This window comes from Rhinolophus hipposideros (assembly GCF_964194185.1).
Source record: "Rhinolophus hipposideros genome assembly, chromosome: 6".
In the NCBI taxonomy this organism is placed as follows: Eukaryota; Metazoa; Chordata; class Mammalia; order Chiroptera; family Rhinolophidae; genus Rhinolophus; species Rhinolophus hipposideros.
This window is the reverse complement of record NC_138052.1, coordinates 76,538,679-76,559,407: the sequence shown is the minus strand read 5'-3', so window position 1 is coordinate 76,559,407 and position 20,729 is coordinate 76,538,679. Positions and strand designations below refer to the sequence as shown.

At 37.1% G+C, this 20,729-nt stretch overlaps 1 protein-coding gene across 2 annotated transcripts in view; it reads left to right on the top strand.

Moving 5' to 3' along the window:
- PLEKHM3 (pleckstrin homology domain containing M3) overlaps positions 1-20,729 on the top strand; it is a 170,820-nt gene that overhangs the window by 132,837 nt on the left and 17,254 nt on the right. Inside the window, exon 7 of one of the 2 annotated variants that reach the window (XM_081051707.1) lies at positions 11,038-11,195. In XM_081051707.1, the coding sequence (XP_080907833.1) occupies positions 11,038-11,195 (158 nt within the window). Of the gene's footprint in view, positions 1-11,037; positions 13,170-20,729 lie in introns of those variants that run through there. The other variant, XM_081051706.1, reaches the window with a different exon arrangement.

Here is a 20,729-nt window from a genome sequence, read left to right as displayed (position 1 = left end):
CCCAAAAATAGGACCTAACCGGAAAATAAGCCCTAGCATGATTTTTCAGGATGGCATCCCCTGAACATAAGCCCTAATGCGTCTTTTGGAGCAAAAATTAATATAAGACCAGTCTCATTTTCGGGGAAACACAGTATAGCTATTCTGCTGTCTTCTATAATACATTTACAATTACATATACACATTTACAATTGTTTCTTTCTTTTTTACCATTTTTATTTTTTCTTTGTACATAGGATCAAATTATACTATCTTTCTGCATCTTGCTTGTTCTAGTTAACAGTATACTCTGGACATCTGGGCATACGTATATATTCAGTACATATAAAGATTTACCTCATTCTTTTATCAGCTACGTAGTTAAAAGTTACCTTCACTTTTAACCTGTGCAGTTTTTCTCTATTAGAACCAGTACTGCAATGTACACCATCATACATTTCCCTGTGCACTTGTGTAAATGTATCCGTAGTATAAAATCATTAACATAAGACTGCCAGGTTAAAGGATATGCGTGCTTTGTAGTTTCATAAATATTGCCACCTGCCTTCTGAAAAGGTGGAACCAATTTATACTTCTACTTAGTGTCTTGCGAGTGCCTGTTTTCCTACACCCACATTAGCTTTCTGTGGTAACAATACTTTTAATCCTCACCAGTCTGAAAAATAAAATATAGCTTCACACAGTTATTTTATTTTTTCCATTGTAAGTAAGGTTTAGCATCTTTTTAATATGTTATTGGCCATTTGTAGTTTTTGTGAATTGCCTATTTATTTCATTAACTTGTATTCAAATTATATTGTTGGCCTTTTTCTAATTAATTTGAAAGAAATCTTTAAAGCTATATTAAAGAAATTGGCATTTTTCATATAAATAGGGACTATTTTTCCCCCCAGTTTTTTTGGTCATATGACTTTGTAAATGGTATTTTATATCAGACTAATTTTTAAGTTTTATGTATTCAGATTTACCACTCTTTTATGGTTTCTAGGATTAGAAATATATATACCCCATGTAAATGTTTTTCTAAGATTTTTCTCTAATATGTTTTTAGAGTTTTAAGAATAATTTTATAGCTTTCTTTTTATATTTAAATCTTCGATTTATCTGGAATTACATTTTTATGAAATGAGTTAGAGATTCAGCTTTGTTTCCCGTGATAGCTAACCAGTTGCCCTGGCATCATTTATTAAATAATTTCTTCTTCCACGCTTTTATTATCGACTAAATTCCCATATGTATTTCAACGCACATCCTGGATGTATAGATGTCCAGCACACAGACACCTTACAGCAGGTAATATTCTTGAAAAACAGGGTGTGTGAAGTAATCAGTGCTGAGTAGTGAGTGGTGGTGGTTTACTACTTGTTGACACCTGAGGTAAAGAATAAAAATTACCCACCATCTTAACACAATGGCATACAAGCTAATAAAAAGCACCTATTTCAATTTATATGCACGATTTGTTTTTCCTCACATCAGTGACCCAGCTATTTTTTAGATCACAATGTTCTATCCAGGAACTTATTTTGGTTTCTCATTTAATTTTAGGCATTGCTAGTCTCATAAAACCTGTTAAGTAATAGTAATGTTGAGCATTTATATTGTACTTTTCATGCCTAAGTGCTTTCTAAACATTAACTAATTAAATGCATTGATGAAAGGAAGGGATTTCCAGACGTCTTCAGGAAAACTGATATCTGGTTGCACACCTGTGAGGGGATGATTCCTAAAAAGCATTAACTCCCTTTGAATGGCACTCAGCAAGCAGAGGAATAAAAAGCTGGTGACATTATTTCACTTCTTTTGAAAATTCCCTTGGGTATCTTCTAATTAGTCTGGCTAAACTCACCTTTTATCTGTCTCCCCAGATATTTCCTTTCTACATTCTTGGGGGTATTCAACAAGCTTCTTTTGATGTTTCCCCTGTTCCATTAATCACAAAATTGTAGAATCTTCAAACTGAGAGGGATCCTTATTGATCATCCAGTTTTGAATGACTTAGTACAATCACTTTGTTTTGTAGATGAGGAAACTGAGGTCTGGAGAAGTTAAGTGATTTACAAAAAAGGTCACACAGCTTACTGGAGACGTAACTAGGAATAGAAACGAAGGCTTCTAACTCCCATTTCAGATCTCAGTCAGCTTCATCCTTTTTTTTTTCCCCTCTTTGTGAGCTTCTGAATTGCCTTTCTCTTATTTTTCTCAACTTTTTTTTTCTTTTTTGCTTCCATCTTTTCCCTACTTCTCCCTCCCTTCTTTGCTTTCTGCATTTTATGTCTCTCCAAACTCTTAATGGATCATTCCCTTACATGATCAGGTAATGTTGCTTTTATTTGTCTTCTATTTCTCTATTCATTTTTTAAATTAAATTTATTGGAGTGTCTCTATTTCCTTTAAACACGGGGTCTTTGTTATTTTTCTTTTAAGGTGTATTACATGGTCAGCAGAATTTTGCTTCTCTGTTAAGTTAGTTATATACCTGAAATAAATCTGAGGGTCCTCTCTGAAAAGCCACATTTCTTCCATTTCTCCCACATACATGCATACAGGAAGGTGCTTTGTTTTGCTCTGTTTCTTTTTTCCAGTTGTCAACGTTTCTCCCTTTAATAAAATCACTTGTCTACTTTTGGTACTTAACCTAGGGTTCATGTTGATGTTAAGTCCATTTTTGTCACAGTTTTGTGTTACTTTATGAATTTCCCAGTAGTTCAACCAACAATAAGATGCTATTCAAAACCATATTCCATATTCAGAAATTTACACAAGATGCGATCATTTAAGAGAATTTTTCTACAAGGAGTAAATATGTTAGATAATAAACCTGGCTATCAGCCAAAGGCAGATCCAGGTCCAATCAAAACTGTGTGTGTAAAGCCAGACCAATGCATCTTGCTTCCATGCAGCAGGGACTGAGTCAGTTTTAGAAAACTTCCATTTCTGCATGGTGGGTCAGGAGGCACCCAGTGACCTCAGAATTCTCAGGCTGCACCAAACCCTGAGGCTGCACTCTGATCCCAGATGCCCTCAGAAAGTCCTTTCTCCACAGCAGTAAAGGGTGTTTACGGGGACAGTCCGGGTCTGTCACTAACCAGCTGGATGATCTTAGGCAGCTGACATTCCCTCTCTGGGACTCAGATATTCTTATATGTTAAGAAAGCTGAGTTTAAAAAACCATTGAGGACCTTTCCTTGTTTACTATTCGGTGAGTCAGTAATGTCCTAAGGCCAAAATGAATAATAGAGACCCTAAATCAGATTTATTTCAGGCATATAACCAACTTAACAGAGAAGTAAAATTCTGCTGACCATACTGTAAGAATTTTCTGGAACGGTCTCAGTTTACAATATTTTCCTTATTTTTCCTCATAAATGATACTTATACCAGGCTGTGTTCGGGGCCTGTTCCGGGGCTCAGAATATGTGGACCACATAATTGTACTTTAAGTTTGCAAATACTTTCACTGAAGTTCCACACGAGGTTGTGTCTTGACTAGACCACACACCCCTTGAGGCACTTTCTGGTAGTGCAGAAAAACTGTCTGAAGTAGGCCCTATTCCAAATATTTTTCTGAATAAGAAACTGACATTCTTGGGTTCATCTTTGCCATTTAACCACTGAAGAAAAATGAAACTGAAGTTCCTTTATCTTTTATTCCCTAAAACTTAGTTTCCAGCAGGAAGCAAACTGTAATTTGATACAAAGAATGATGACCACTCACAAATTGACCCAATTACATCAACCCAGCTTAAATTATCACATAGTTTCCAAAGTGTAAGTAGAAATTGTCACCTTTGGGAGAGGATTAGATAAGAGCTAAATGGTGACATCATAATCCAGCCTCAATGAAGCGTTTGATTAGCCAAAACCTGTCAGGTTAGAGCAGTCTCATAATAGATAAAGAGGGGTGGGAAGCAGCTAATTAGAGAAGACACAGTTTTCTGTTTACATACAAACATCCCAGCACTGAGCCATGATAAGGAGCTCAAAGGTTAATTATGGGAAATGGGGTTTTAGCAAACTTTTTGAAATAGGAAAGTCCCCTAAATTTTTATTTTCCATTTTTAAGAACAATATAGTGGAATGCTTTTTATTTTCTATGTTTTAAAGACTTATGATAAAGAGGAGTAAAATTTAGAATTGAATGAGGACTCAGAATATTCTGTGTGTTAGGGTTTTCAAACTTGAGCAGAATCCACAGGCTGTTTTTTCTTAACTCTCCATGAACTCACCTGCACTGCATGAACTCACCTAGACTTCACTGCACCCACCTGTTAATGCTGAGAAATGGCGCTCAGAATAGTGAGTGACACCTTTCATAGGCCTCTGGCCACACAATTGCAAACTAAATTATATTGGAAATCAATTTAAAATGTGTGACAATTTCGATTCTTCCATTTCATCACGCTAGCTTGTTACTAGTGAGTGGCAGGTGGCTTTGTTTACTGTGAATTGAGGTCTTCTGGTTAGACTTTTAGAGGAGGGGCCATTTGTCAAGTGCAGCAGCCCTCTTCATCAAAGTATTCCCAATAGTTGTCCAGAATCTAAATGCTGCACAATGGCTGAGGAATTCTTGTATTCAAATGGAAGGTAACTTGACACATCAGGGGGGAAGGAATTAGCCGACGCATAAAGAAATTCAGTAAGAAAGCTTTTTCTTTCTTTTTTCTTGTCCAAGTTACTAGCGCTCTGTCCCTCTCTCCCTGTAGATTTTGCATTTTGTGGTGGTGCCAAGGGAGTGAAGGTAACGGACATAAAAGAATCATTTTTGCCCTTTTCCCAATCCCACAGATCTCTATTGGCTGCAGACCTTGAACATGACACTGCAATTTCCTGGTGCCACACATGAGTAATAAGCAGCTGTTTCTGAAACTGTGGTTTGGAGAAGGCAGCACTAGGTTATTTTTTAACTTAATTGTAATTTTTGATTGGTCTGCAAGAAAGTAAATCAAATAAAGTCTGTTGTCTTAGTCTGCAAGAAAGCCATGGGCCTCAAATTCCAATGCTGACCATCTTGACCAGAATAGAAGAAGGGGGGAAAATGTGTGTATCCCTGAACTGGAAGTTGGACCAGGCAGCTTTCATGGGCTGCCATCAAACAAGAAGGGTGAGCATATTTGGCATATCTGTCAGCTAGTTGGGTCATGAAGTGATATTTGATGGTTCCTTGAGTTCTAGAAGTACCTGAAATGATAGTGAAAAGAATTTATAGGGAGACAGCAAAAGTGAAAAACAGCAAAATCAGGAAGAAGATATCAGCTTGACATTGCATTTTGTCCTTATTCTATCATGCAATAAAAGGACACATCATTTTAAGTTACAAATGGAAGTATGTATTCTTTGAATATCTGGTCAGTAAAATACCTCTGAAATAGTCACTTATGCACACTCTCCAAGTAAATAAATCAGAGTGGTACCTTCCTTAGTACAAGAAATTAAGTTTAATGGAAAACAGAAACAAACTCTTTCGTCCTATTTTGCACATCTGCCTTTCCTCAAGGAGATAGGGCATTTGGTATATGGAGAAGATGAAGAGGTGGAGTGCAGGGGAGTGAGATTGGGGAAAAGCTACATATGCTTCCCACTAATTTGTCGTGATTTTGCTCACGTAGGCAGGCACTTTGCAGAACACACATAGAGGGATAACTAACCTCATCTCAGAGGCCTATTTCACCATCACGTATGACATATCCAAATGGCCACCTGGTTAATGGCCTTGTGACTTTTGATAAGTTATTACAAAGTTGTATTAACCAGTGACTGATTTAATTGCAAGTGGGAAAAGAAAAAGTAAAGTAATTTTCAGCCTTGCGTTTTCTTCTCCATCCCACTGCTTCCCAACACCCGGAGACAACTAAGTTCTGAGGGAGTATCAAAAGCTCTGTCATACCAGTCTCTCTGGGAGACTCCCTAAAGAATCTAACTACACACCAGAAAAGTGCACCCCAGTTGTCAAGAAGCAAAAACTGTACTGTGGTTGGATTTTTCTTTTTTTTTTAAACAAGCTTTGGTCAGTATTATTAAGGAACTACTTTTGTGCTTTACTGTGTCCTCATCAGTCCTGCTTGCCCTCAGCAATGTTAGATGCCCCTGGATCAACTCTAGATACATGGTTTGTAGGACATTTCCTCATGCTGGGCCCGTTGAGGACTGTTGTCACTCTAGAGAGGCACTCCGGTTTGGGGCTGACATAGTAGCCTTCACACTTCTCTCAGGCTTCACACTTACTTGTTGGCCATTTGACTTTGCCCAGCCCATAAGTCCTTTTCCAGGTGAGTTGGCATCATGATAGTTCCTTTCTACTCTTTGCTTTCATTGGAACCTGAAGGTAGCCGTTTCCTTGGGCTTTGGTCTTCTTCAAGGCTGACACCTTCCTGGTGTTTGTGGAACATGGCCCTAACCTTAAGCCCCCACCAAGATGGCTGGGAAGTGGAAGTGAAAGTTGTAAGACTTGGGGGCAGGAGGAGATGGTGGGAGACAGGACACATGATTTCTTTTTAAGCAATTATCTAAAGTAAAGCTGTATCTGATTTGTAAAAAGAACCCTAGGAGATGTCACACCTGGAACCTACTTCTTTGTAGTGATGAAACCTCTAGACCAGAAGCCAGAAGAGCTGGATTCTGTTCCCAGTGCTGCTAGTAGTTGTATTCAAAGATAAGACTTAAACCTCCTAAATATATCTTTATCCCTGGAAAATTCTAAGTATAAAGTTTTCCATTCTGTAATATTAAAGAAATGTTTGTAAATTCTAAAATATACTTATAGACTATTACTTCACTTTTCTGGAGGAAAAACTTTCAGCAGCTTCAGCCCTTTGGAACATGGCCATGAACCTAAGCTGACAAATAGGAAGAACAATTAATCAAGTGCAAAGAAGCAAAAAGCGTCCCTGAATAGCTGAGCTGTCACCAGGTTCATGCAATCTTCGTGCGCCGCCCTAAATCACATAGCAGAGTGATTGAAAACGTTTGTGACCCAAAGATAGCCCTAAGCTTTGACGGCTGCAGCCAAGGAAAAAGACAAGAAAGCATCCTAAGTCAGTCAACAAGAGCTTAGATGCCTGGCAAAGGGGATATTTAAGACAAGTATGAGACTCGGTCTCTGCCTTCAAGCAACTTACATTCTCTTCAGTTGCTCCACGTAAAATTGCCCTTTTTTAGGTAAAATCACCTTTTAAAGATACTATCACCAATCTACAATTGAATAAGCAAAACCATCACATGTTAGACAATAGCAAAGAGTACAAAAGAGCGAGTTCTATATTAATTACATGATATAAAAGTAAATTATGTCAAGCACAAGAGATCCAAACAGCTGAAGTAGCCAAAGATGGCTTTCCAGATCAAGCCAGAATAGATCTAAGCCATGAAGCCTAGGCAAAATTTAAATAAGTGTTAAGAAGTGAAACTTCAGATAGAGGAAATGACATTGGTGAAGACACAAGAGCGAGAGTAAGTATATTTGACACAGGGTAAAGATTGCTCACAACAGAATATAAGAGTATATAGTAAGAAATGGAAAATGAGTTTGGATAGTGTAGAATCAGCTTATGGAGACGCTCACACATACCACGCAAAATGTAATCTCCAGTTTTGTCCAGTTCAGTCCTATATCATGTGTCTGGGACGTAGTAATTCAATATAAGTTTATAAAATGATTGAGTGAAGTTTTTATTAATGATAAAATAAGAATTCACCAAGATTTGAGGGAAGAAATGATACACAATGAAAGTTATATCCAAAACTGATTAATATATATGCTGGATGGATCAAAAGAGAAAGACTAGCATTGGAAATAAAACTAGAAGATTATTTCATTAAGTTAGAGAGGAATTAGAGCCTGGGTCAAGATGGGAAAAAGAGACTTACACAGAGATAGTTAAAAGAGAATCAACCCAAACCTTGAAAACATTATGTTAAGTGAAAGAAGCCAGTCACAAAAGACCACATATTGTATGATTCCATTTATATGAAATGTCCAGAATAGGTACATCTGTGGAGACAGAAAGTAGCTTATTCGTTGCTTAGGGCTTGGGCAAAGTGGGATGGGGGCAAGTTAAGGGAAAAAAGGGAGTAATTGCTAATGGGTCAGGGTTTTTTGGGAGAGTTGATGAAATGTTCTAAAATTGATGGGGGTGATGGTACACAACTCTGTGAATAAACTAAAAACCATTTAATTGCAGACTTTAAATAGGTGAATTACATAGTATGTGAATTATATCTCAATAAAGCTGTTATTTAAAAAGAGAATCAGTAAAATGTGGTGAATGATAATATATAAGTATCTGATGGAGAAAATGAGCCACTCACTGTAGACTCCATAATTTCCAGTTTGAATCTCTTTGAAATAACAAGAATGTTCGCTAACACCATCATTACTTAATATTGTTTTAGGAGTGCTGGGCAATGCAATAAGACATGAAACATAAATGAGAGGTATAATATTAGAAAGGAAGGCACCAGGTTATTACTTTCAGCAAACCCAAAAGAATCACCTAAAAATGATTTGCGTTCCTTTAAATGCGGTAATATATAGTCACATAAAAGATGTACACAAATGTCAACATATTCTAATATACTAGCAACAGCTAATAGGGAAAAGTATCATACAAAAGTTTAACTTTCAAATAACCTAAATAATAAATATGAGTGGCTTATACAAGGGAAGAAAACATTTTTATTAAGCAATAATAAATTAAGATTTAATAAAGGCAGATATAGATCAGGTTCTTTGATGGGGAGACTAAATGTTATAAAGATATTAATCCCCAAATTAATTTTTTAAAGCTTACTAAATCCCTACATAGGAATAAGTATACATTGCTGGCAGTGTAAATTTGATGAAATATTTCAAAAGCCTTCAAAATGTTCAAATCCTTTGTCTCAAGGAAATCATCTATATGGAGCAAAAGCTTTATGCACAAGATGCCCAATTTTCCCCTTTACATCCTTAATGATAACTGTCATGTCTTCATCAAGGTCTTCTCTTCACAACCTCAGTTCCTTCAAACAACCTTTACTCACCTGGTTTTCAGAACTGCTCTATAATATATCCTGATGTTTTCCCCTAAATGGACTTTAGTTTGTTTGTGCCTCTCTTTAAAAGTGTCATGAACCTTGGTTGTTTAGGGAAGAGTAATGTAAGTAAAACCAAACAGAGCTGAAGCATTTTTACTACAATTTAGAAATAACCCTATGACACATCGGAAAGTGTTTACTGGTGATTTGGTAGTGGTTATTTCTTAGAAAGTGTGTATTATGTGTTGGTATTAGAAGTACACTTTACTGGGGTTTATCAAAGTTAATGGTCCTTGAGAAAATAAAAATAGAAAGAGGTCTATCTATGGCTTTCTAAAGGTAATAGAGAGGAAAGAATGTTCAAGAATGGTGGAAAATGTACTTGCTTGACTCAAAAATCATCCAGCGTATTTCTACCCTCTTTATTATGAAAAAAAAAATCCACTCTTATAAAAAAAGTAAACTATTTACTTTCTGCATCTTCATGTAAAAATAATACACATTATTTTTAAAATTGCAAAAAGACAACTGTATACAAAGTGGAAGACTTGCTTTTCCAATTTGTTCCCTTCCCTAGTTAACTACTGTTATATTCATTTTGAAAACAACATGAGGTTATTCAGTGATGTTTAAAAACCACTTTAGCTTTTATCTCCAGTATTATGCATAGCTGCATTATTTTTGCAAACTACATTATTGTTACATTCCTTGCAGTCTTTTATTCTTGTAATGTCAGTTACTACTCATTTATTCACCTTGGCCTTGTAATTTCTCTTTAGGTGTGATTTACTACATTGCTCGCAGATGTTATTTTCATGTAAAATTGTCATTTTAACTCTGTATTCATTTGAAAGTATCCAGCCGTTTCCAATTATTTCCAGCTATTTCCCAATTAAATTTAATCTTCATTTTTTTCTTTTATCAAAATCAGCATGTATAGGCATATGCATTAATGAGAGAGAGTTTTCTCTTGTTAGTGTATGAATTGCTGAAGGCTTTGAAGCCTACGTAGGAGTAGTTACATGAGGGGGGGATCTGACTAACCATCGGTTCCAGACTCCTGGGTGTTTGCAAGCCAACAGGTCACGTAACTGTGGGAGACAGGCAGCTGTAGGATGCTGTGGCCTAGTGGGGACAGCTGTCACAGGAGCGCCCTTGACCCAAGAGCTCACAGCAGGACCAGCATCATATTGGAATTCAGGCCTCGTTTTCCTAGTTCTAATGATGTTTCAAAAGAAGCCCCCAAATCTGAATTTTTATGTGAAATCTCCCAATTATTTGGCTCATTTTTTAAATGCTAGGAGATTGTAAAAAAAAAAAATCTTGGGTGGCCGGTTAATTCAGTTGGTTAGAGTGTTGTGCTGGTAGCACCAAGGTTGCCAGTTCGATCCCTGCATGGGCCATGGTGCTGCACCCATGGGCATGGGCTGCACCCTCCTTAAAACAAAAAACAGTTAAAAAAAAAAAATCTTCAGTCTGAATATGGCCCTCAGACCGCCAAGTTGCAACCTCTTTATATTAACGTACTTGTCATCAGCAAAAGAAACTTATTTTTCCACATTTGTTATAGGTTCTTGGGGGAGGTAGTGAAAAAGCATTCTTATCAACTCATCAGAGAAAAGGTATTATTGAATTTACAATGTAAGAGTCTACATTCGTATTTACCCTGTATGTTTTCTATCTATTTTGGGAAATCCACCACATTCCTCTTACCCTACACCATAACTGTGAAGTTGGTCTAAGGAAGTAGGGTTCCCCACTTGTTGGTCCTCCATCTCCTACACTACACTACAAAGAAAGACGAATACAAAAGAAATTTCAACATGTTCATTTGCCAACCTCCAGTGGTTTAAACCAGAGAGTTCTTTTGGAGTGAAAATACTGTGTCTTTTCTTTCTCAGAGTTGCTGAGAAATTATAATTAGAGGTTTTCCTGTTGTGTAAAGGAAAGGAATTCCAGTCCTCATCTGCAAGACTTCAGTTTCAATGAATCTGCTTCCCTGTCCCATTTCTCTTTCTGCAGGTGATAGAGGGAAAGCTGGCCCCGTTCTTGGGCAAGGTCATTAAATTTGCCACCTCACACGTGTACAGCTGCAGTCTTTGTAGCCAGAAGGGGTTCATCTGTGAAATCTGTAACAATGGAGAGATCCTCTACCCTTTTGAGGACATTTCAACAAGCAGGTACAGAATCTCTTGTCTTATAAACGTTTACCTGGATGTGTCACATGGAGTTTTATTTGGCCAGACCAGGCCGACTTTTAGTCAAGTACTGTATCTCTGTCTCTTACCCTGGATCAGATTTCCCTTATTCTCAGAGCACATTTTTTTCCCTTCAGTTTTCTGTATTTATTTCCAACTCACCTCGCTACCTTTCCCCAGGATGAGGTAACAAAGTTGCAAAGAAACATTACCTAGCTCTGCCTTATCAGGTAACAAAGAGTGTTCAAGTTCATTTTTAGAATGAAGACAGGGGAGGAAGAATCCTCACAACCATTTCAGAGCAGAGGGCTAGGCGCTGGGAAATCACAGTCTCAGAGGAAGGCCAAAACTGGATCAATTACTAGGAATTAAAGTAGACGATCCTGGTGAACAGCTGTCTGGTGTACCACATGCTTTCATCCACAAATGCACAGCCGTTCGGCGATGAAAGTTTTAGGACCAAAGGAGAGAAAAGTGGGAGTTTATGTGGGATTATTTTTCTAACCAAAGTAATATTTGGGCATCATCACATCCATTGATTGATGGATGATTTTTCCCCCCACTAACTTGAGAGCAGGGTTTTTACTGTTGCTTTTCTTGAATCACAAATGATACATATCACTTTTCCTTTCATCTGAAAAGCGTAATAGAAATATGCAGTGTTTCTGTGTATGTGCACTAGCTTCTTTGGTCATGAATGTCATGGCTCATTTCCCACCCTGCAGGCCTCACTTACACTGTGGTTCAGAACAGAAGGGAGGCATGTAGCCAGGGAGAGTTGAAGGATATAGGGTAGACTTAAGATATTAAGAGTTGACTCAGCCCTCTGGCTTCTGAAACCCAAAGACTCTTTGTAAACACCCAGAAACTTCGGTTGGCCCCACACATAGAAATATAGATGCATAAACACACAGGCACACACATACACACACACATGCACACGCATGCACACACACACACACACACATACACACTCCAGCCTCCAGTTTCCTGAGTGGACAGGTACTTAGCTCATAGCCTAAAGTTATATACTACCTAAAAATGTAAAATACACAAAAACTTATACACAGATATTCATAACAGCATTATTCATAATAGCCAAACAGTGGAAACAACATAAATGTCCACCAACTGATGAATGGATTAACAAAATGTGGCCTGTCCACACAATGGAATATTATTCAGCCTAAAAAGGAAAGAAGTCCTGAGACATGCTGCCCTGTGGAAGAACCTTGAAAACATTATGCTAAGTGAAAGAAGCTAGACACAAAAGGCCACATCGTTTATGTTCATTTATATGAAATACCCCCAGTAGGCTAATCCATAGACAGAAAGTAGATTAGTTGTTGCTTGCGGCTTGGGAGAGGGGAAAAGGGACTACTAATAGGCACGGATTTTTACCATACCCTTGGGGGTAGATTATGGTTATAGTTACATGGTCTTGTGAATACACTAAAAATAAGTGAATTGTGCACTTCAAAAGAGTAAATTTTATGGTATGTGAATTACATCCCAATAAATATTTTTAATACAAAATAAAAATTAAATTTAAAAAATGCTTCTAACTGAATAAACCATTGCGAGGCCACAAAGCAAGTCTCAGTAAATTTTAAAAGATCAAAACCATACCAGATAGGTTCTCTGACACATGGAATTAAGATCCTCAGAAAAAGAAAAAACAATCTAAGAAAAACCCAAAATATTTGTAAATTAAACAATACATTCTAAAAACTCATCAGTTAAAGAACATATAGAGCACAAGAAAAATTTTAAAATATTTTGAAATGAATGAAAATGAAATACAAAATTTCAAAAGGTATGAAGTGCAGCTAAAGTAGTACATAGAGTGAAATTTATAGTTATAAACACCTATTTCAGAAAATAAGAAGTTCTCAGATCAATAACTTAAAATTCTACCTTAAGAAACTAGATAATAAAGAGCAAACTAAATCCAAAGCAAGCAGAAGGAAGGAAAAAATAAAGATTAGAGCAGACATCAATGAAATAAATAAAAAACAGAACAACAATAAATCAAGTGAAACCACAAGTTGGCTCTTTGAAAAGATCAACAAAATTGACAACATTTTAGGCTGACTGACCAAGAAATTAGGAGAGAAAATACAAATTGCCAAAATCAGCAATGAAAAAAAGTTATAGCAATTAAAAGAATTATAAGGAGGTACTATATAAATAATTTCATACCAATCAGTTATACAACTTAGATGAAATGAATAAATTTGTAAAAAGACAAATTACCAAAAGTGACTCAAGAAGAAAGAGAAATATGAATAGACCTATAACAAGTAGAGAAATTGAATTAGTCATTTTTAAGTCTTCCCATAAACCAGATGGCTTCACCGGTTTCAACAAATATTTTGTTGAATATTTAAAGAAAGAATACCAATCCTTCACACAAGGATAAAGAGGGCCATTATATAATGATAGAGGCCAATTCTCCAAAAAGAAGACATAACGATCCTTAATGTGTATGAACAGAGAATCGAAACGCATGAGGCAAAAAGTGCTAGAACTGCAAGGAAAAATACAGGAATTTCACGCACACACGAGTATATCCCCACTATTTATACTTAGAGATTTCAACACCCCTCTGTCAGTAACTGACAGAACCAGCAGACAGAAAATCAGCTAAACTGAAAAGCCTTATCAATCAATTGGATGCAATGTTCACCTTTGTCAATTCACATGATTCATCCAACAACAGAATGCACATTCTTCTCAAGCTCACGTGGAACATTCACCGAGAGAGGCCATATTCTGGGCTATAAAGCACATCTGAACAAATTTTACAGAATAAAAATCATGCAAAGTATGCTCTTAGACCATAATGAAATTAAACTAATAATCAATAACGGGAAGTTACCCAAATCCCATATTTGGGGAGTAAACAATGTACTTCTAAATAACAGAAGTTGATAACTTATGTCCACACAAATACCTACACACAGATATTTGTAGCAGCTTTATTCATCCTCACCCCAAACTGGAAACCACCAAGATGTCCTTTAATGGGTGGTACAGTTGACACTTGAACCGCACAGGGGTTAGGGTCTCCGACCTCCCTCACAGTCAAAAATCTGAGTATAACTGCAGTCAGTCCTCCACATACGCGGATTCCCAGCCTTGGATTTGACCCTTGAACAACATGGGTTTGAACTCACACCTGCTGTTCATGGGTCAGCTGTATGTCCATACACTGGAATATTATTCAGCAAAACTAAAAGAAATGAGCTCTCAAGCCACAAAAGGACATGGAGAACCCCAATTGCATATTACTAAGTGAAAGAAGCCAATCTGAAAAGGCTACTTACTGTATGATTCCAACTGTATAATATTTTTAAAAAGGCAAAACTATGAATACAGTAAAAAATTCCGTGATTATCAGGGGCTCTAGAGGGGCTAGGAAGGGATGAGTAAGTGAAGCACAGGAGATTTTTAGGGGAGTGAAATCATTCTGTATGATTCTGTAATAGCACACACATGACATTATACATTGTCAAAACTCATAGAACTATACAACACAGAATGAACATTAATTTAAATGGTGGACTTTAGTTAATAATGTATCAATATTGGTTCATTAATTGTAACAAATATATGGCACTAATGCAAGACATTGATAACAGGGAAAACTGGGGGAGGTGGGTAGTAATATGAGAACTCTGTACTATCTGCTCAATTTTTCTATAAATCAAAACTGTCCCAAAAAATAAAGTCTACTGAAATAAAACAATTCATCCAACTGAACAGTTGACCCAAAGTTCAGAGCTGAACAGTTTTAATAAACTTTATTAGAACAATTTTAGATTTACAGAAAAATCACAAAGATAGTACAGAGAATTCCCGTATACCCCACACGCAGTTTTGCCTGGTAACATCTTCCATTAGTGTGGTACATTTGTTCATGAGTCAATATTGATACATTATTATTAGCTAAAATCCATAGTTGTTTTCTTTTTCAGATTTCCTTAGTTTTTACCTACTGTTCTTTTTATGTTCCAGGATACTACATTGCATTTAGTTGTCACATCTCCCTAGGCTCCTCTTGGCTGTGACAGTTTCTCAGACTTTATTTTTATGACCTTGATGGTTTTGAGGAGGACTCATGAAGGATTTTGTAGAATCCCTCTACTGGGATATACGTAATATTTTTCTTATGATTAGACTGGGTTTTACAGGTTTGGGTTGGAAAACCACTTAGTTACTTTTCTTCACCCCACCTCCACCCCCTTTCCATACTGTTCTATTTGGAGGGAGTCACTACGTGCAGCCCACACGTAGGAGTGGGGAGTTATATACCCCCTGCCTTGGGAGAGGAGTTTATACAAAATTATATGGAATTCTTCTACATGAAAGACCTGTCTCTTCCTCTGCATTTATTTTTTCAATTGTGTTATTCAATATCAATATGAACTCATACATAGTTTATACTTTAGGTTATAATCCAGTATGACTTTATTTTGTTGCTCAAACTGTTCCAGCTTTGGCCATTCAACTCTCTCATTTGGCTCCTGTGTCCCTTTGACATACCCCAATCAGGATAGGAGTTTTGTTTTGAACATTACTTTCTGGCACTACCAGAAGTTCCAGGCTCTAATTTTTCCTGCCCTAATCTTAGAGGCAGCCATTTCTTCAAGGAGCCTTGGTTCCTTTTATTGGAGAATATTAGAAGCTGAGATCAGGACACTGGGTTGCACACACCTTGTTTTGTTGGTTTTTTTTCATTTGTTTGTTTTGTTTTGTTTTGTTGTGCACACACATTTTGAAAGCCCTCAGTCCCAGGACTCATCCCTTGACTAGAGCAAAGGTGCTTGCTCCCTTCTGGCTGCACATAAGAATCTCCAGTGAGACTGGATGGGTTTCTTTAACCCCAAGAATTTATACCTTCAAAGGCCTCCCAAGTGATTCTGCATCACAGCCAGAAGGAAGACACTCCTCCAAGATACCTGTGGTCATAGTCAGAGGTCCTGGATTCTCACAACCAAAATGACCACTTTAACACATCTTTGGGCTTATGGGGGTGGTTACCCAGTAGGGAAGGATACGTAGTTAGTTATTAGTATCCTCTGCTTCTAGCTGGGTCAGATGCAATTCTCTAAGCTTTCACAAATATCTGAGTCCGAAGGAACCCTGATCAGCCTTCCTGGAATTCCAGGACAATAATACTTTCCAGGAACCCACTGAGCTATCCCTTGGTGTCCAGTTTCCAGTTCAACACTGGGAGTGGTTTATACAAGTCTATGGGAAAGGACAAAAAAAAAACAAAACACGAATAAAAGACTTAGTAAAAGAAAACTGTAATCAGAAATAGAGTTGCAGATTTAAACCATGCCCAGAAAGATGTGCTGAACAAATAAATGTGATAAACAAAACTAAATTTGAATGTGGGTAAATTTTAAAATCTGTATGTAAGCGAAATATTTATGTATGAAGTAATATGATATCTGGAATTTGCTTCAAAATAATCTGATAGTGAAAGAGAGGGGATAGCTATAGATGAAAGAGATTGGTCCTAGTTGAAGCCAGGTGATAGTTTATTATACTATATATACTATATATACCATATATATTATATATACATATATGTGTATATATATATATATATACATATATATATACTATATATACCATATATATATATATATACACTATATATATATACTATATATACCATATATATTATACATGGGTTTATTATACTATTCTCTCTCCTTCGGAGTATATTTGAAATTTTCCATAATAAAACATGTTTTAAAATCTGTATGTAAAAATCTCAGAAATGAAGTATTTAGTGAATTTGTTACCATATATCCTTGACCGTCTTGCTGAATTCAGTACCTCCATGTCCTCAGAAATATACTTAAATATCCTCTGAAATCCAAATACCATCGAATAGCATAATTCAGTAAAAAACATTCCATACACATTAGAAATATTCATTCTTTCAACAAATGATTTATTGAGTGTACTATGTGCATTGGGCTAGGTTCTGGAGACACAGAGTGAACATGGCATGTTGCTTGCTCACAAATAGTTCACCATCTCCAGTAAGAGAGACACTTACTGATCTATTAGGCAGTTGTGTTAAAGTGTGTGAGAAGCCATGGCGAAAGGTGTGAGCCTGGAGCTCCAAGAAGGGGTAGCATCATCCGTAGGAATCATGGACATTGTAGGTCAAAAAGAAGTTTCACAGTTTCTAAAAATACTAGAGAGCTCTATATTGTACTCTAGAGCACTGATTTATGTACTTCAGCATTAGAATATAGTCGGTTTTAACATGCCTATTTGATTATGACCATATATCAAACATTGGTCAACTCTTCAGACTTTCTTTATTAAATTGTTATACAGGAGGAAACTTCATGAATGTGTAATTTAAAAATATAGCCCTAGTGTTAATTTCTAGAATACCACCTCTGGCAAACAAAGAGAATGTTCTGGGACTGTAGGGGGAATGGCACTAACATTTACTGGTGCTAACGCTAGCAATTTACATATTTAATTTGTATGCCAGTCATCTGAGGGAATTTTAAGAAGGAAACCTAGGTTCAGAGAAGCCAATTACGTTGGCCCAAGAGAACAGGATAAAACTTGAACCAAAATATATCTAACTCCAAATCCAGGGCTTTTTTCATTATAATCACTATTTCTTCTGTACCCGTATTCTTCAAATTGTTTTTGCAGCATACCCCCTAAAGAAATTTGAAAAAATTGTGTACTTCTATCATTAAAGAGGCCTCCCCAAAACTATTTTGAATTTTCCATTTATTTGCCACCCTGGATGTTTTCACGCTTCCAGCTGAGACCCAGAGTTAGACTGGGGTGAAGGGAGCTGCTGTGAGGGGAATGGAGACGGGCATCACAGTGGAGCTGCCACCTCTGAGCATCCCGAGGCAGGTCAGGGTGGAAAAGGTTGCCTTCATCAGGCTTGTAGGCAAACCCCTTTGTTGCACCACACACATCCTCCCCTGCATTCAGAAGATAACACTGACAGTTTTACTTAGAGATATTCTTTCCTCTCAGCACAAATTAAAGACAGACCTCTCTCTAATTTAAATAGGAAAACCCTAAAATCCAAATCACAAGGTTTTAAATACAATAGGAAGATCCAGAGTCTGCTTGCCTTAAGCCTAATCCAGCATTTAACCGCCTAGAGGACTAAAACAAAAGCCCAGCTTTCAGAGAGATAAACATTCAGTTAACAAACATTCAGTTAACGCAATGATAAAAGTCCATATCCTAAAGAAATAGAAATGACAAAACATGCCTTCCTCAATGGAGAATATGGAATCAGACCTCTAACTTTTCAGAATTATGAGTCAGAAGATTAGACTGTAGATAGTGCTCTAAGACTTCATGGAAAGCAGTGGATATAAAAGCAAAAACCCAGGACTTAGATAAAAAAACAAAAAACAAAAAAATCCTTAAATCGCCTCCTGTCCAGCTTTCTGATATCTCTACAGATCACCAGTCTTCTCTTGTTAGTAAGGACACAACACTGCTAAGGAGACCATCCTGCTTCACACTTTTCTGGGAAGTTGCCATTCCTGAATCTTGAAATGCTTCCAGATCCCAAATATATAAATACTTCACCCTCAAAACACTCAGTATGCATTTTAAAATGAGACTTACAAAATACACCACCTACCATATATCAGTTCTGTCCTTTCCATCTAACCCATTTGGCTTTGTTGATTTTTTTATGTGACAGATAAAAATCATCCCCACAGGTTTTCCTTATGGAAAACATTGCACTTCAAGACTTGATGACCCCTGTGCCATTTCTGGCTGGATTTATACTAAAAGATGATACCTAACGCTGAATTTGGTGTGTTTCATGTAGTAGGCATTCCATGATTATTTGTGTGGTTCGGCTTTCCCAAGTATATGATGAGCTTTCATGAAGAACACTGACAAAGCTTTTTAACTACACTGATTGGTTAAGAGAATTTAAAATACCTGCACTAAGTGAAGTAAATCAGTCAGAGAAAGACAAATCCTGTACAATCTCACTTAAATGTGAAATCTAAAAAAAAAAACACAACACAAAAAACAACTCAGATACAGAGAACAGACTGGTAGTTGCCAGAGTGCAGGGGGTGAGGGGAGGGGGACAGAGGGTATGAAATGGGTGTAGTCGGTAAAAAGGTACAAACTTCCAGTTGTAAGATAAGCAAGTTCTGGGGATGTAATGTACAGCATGGTGACTATGGTGACTATAGGTAATAGTATACCACAGATTTGAAACTTGCTAAGAGGGTGAGGTGATGGATGTTAACTAAACTTATTGCAGTAATCATTTCACAATATATACACGTATCAAATGATCGCGTCGCATACCTGAAACTAATACAATGTTGTATGTCAATTTTATCTCAATAAAACGGGAAAAATACTTGCAAAGATAGAGGAACATGGTAAAAGTCTGAAGTAACATTACAGCCTTATATATAAGGTTGAAGCAACTGATCTACTATGTAAAGTATTTCTGTGGCATGGGCATCAGCCTGCCCAGGTCAACATTCACTGCCGTCAGGTAAGGCATGCAACGAGGCCTTCTTCCCATGTTAGGGGGTCATCAACAGCTCACTGGTTACTCTTCTATACGGGTGATGTGTTTTCGAAAGCACAGGGGTTTGGAGAAGCAAATTGAGCCTTACTTGCCAATTTTTCTTTGTGTATGTACACTGTTGACTACTCCCTCCTCTACTCCAAGAAATAACGATTACACACAGGACCTTGAACTTATCAACACCAAACTCTTACCAGTGGAGTTAACATACTCTGACACCACATCCAATCTACACACATTTCAAGAACATTTCCTACATCTGTCTAGAGAGAACAAACATTGGCCTCATGGAAAAGTCCATAGCAAGTGAGTTTCTAACAGAGCGTATCCTTTTTTTAATTTTTAAAATCTATTTTGTCAGGTTAGCTTACAAACAAAGAAGGCCTCCCAAAGAACTTAGTCAAATCAAGTCCACTGCTTTCATCCATCTGGCCAAACTCCAGAAATGTCCAGTTTGTGCTGAAGAACGTGGGGACTCCTCCCAGCCCGCTTGACCTTTTGAATTGGTCTTTGTCATGTTGCATTTCATTGCAATCCATACAACCCTGCCCCCTCAGACTTGTTGGGGCATGGACTTTGTTCTCTGCCTTGGCACTTTATGCCTTTCTTGAAGCTTCATGAAGCTTCCAATAGCCAATTGTAGTCAAACTTTATAAAGGTTTATTTAAAAAGAGAAAAAGAAATGGCTTTATTTTAAGTATAGAATTACTTCTTCCCATAGAAGATGCTGAGATGTACAGCTTTTCTCAGCACAACTTGAACAGTCCATGAAGAGCCGTGTTTTCTGTTGCCCTTCGTTCCCTTGGATTTGACCATGGAAGGTAAACGTGCAGATGGCTTTACCTTAAGTTGTCACATTTATTTATGTGCCTAGAAAATCATCAAACCCCAGATTTGCCAGCAACCCTACAAAAGCTCTTCCGCTT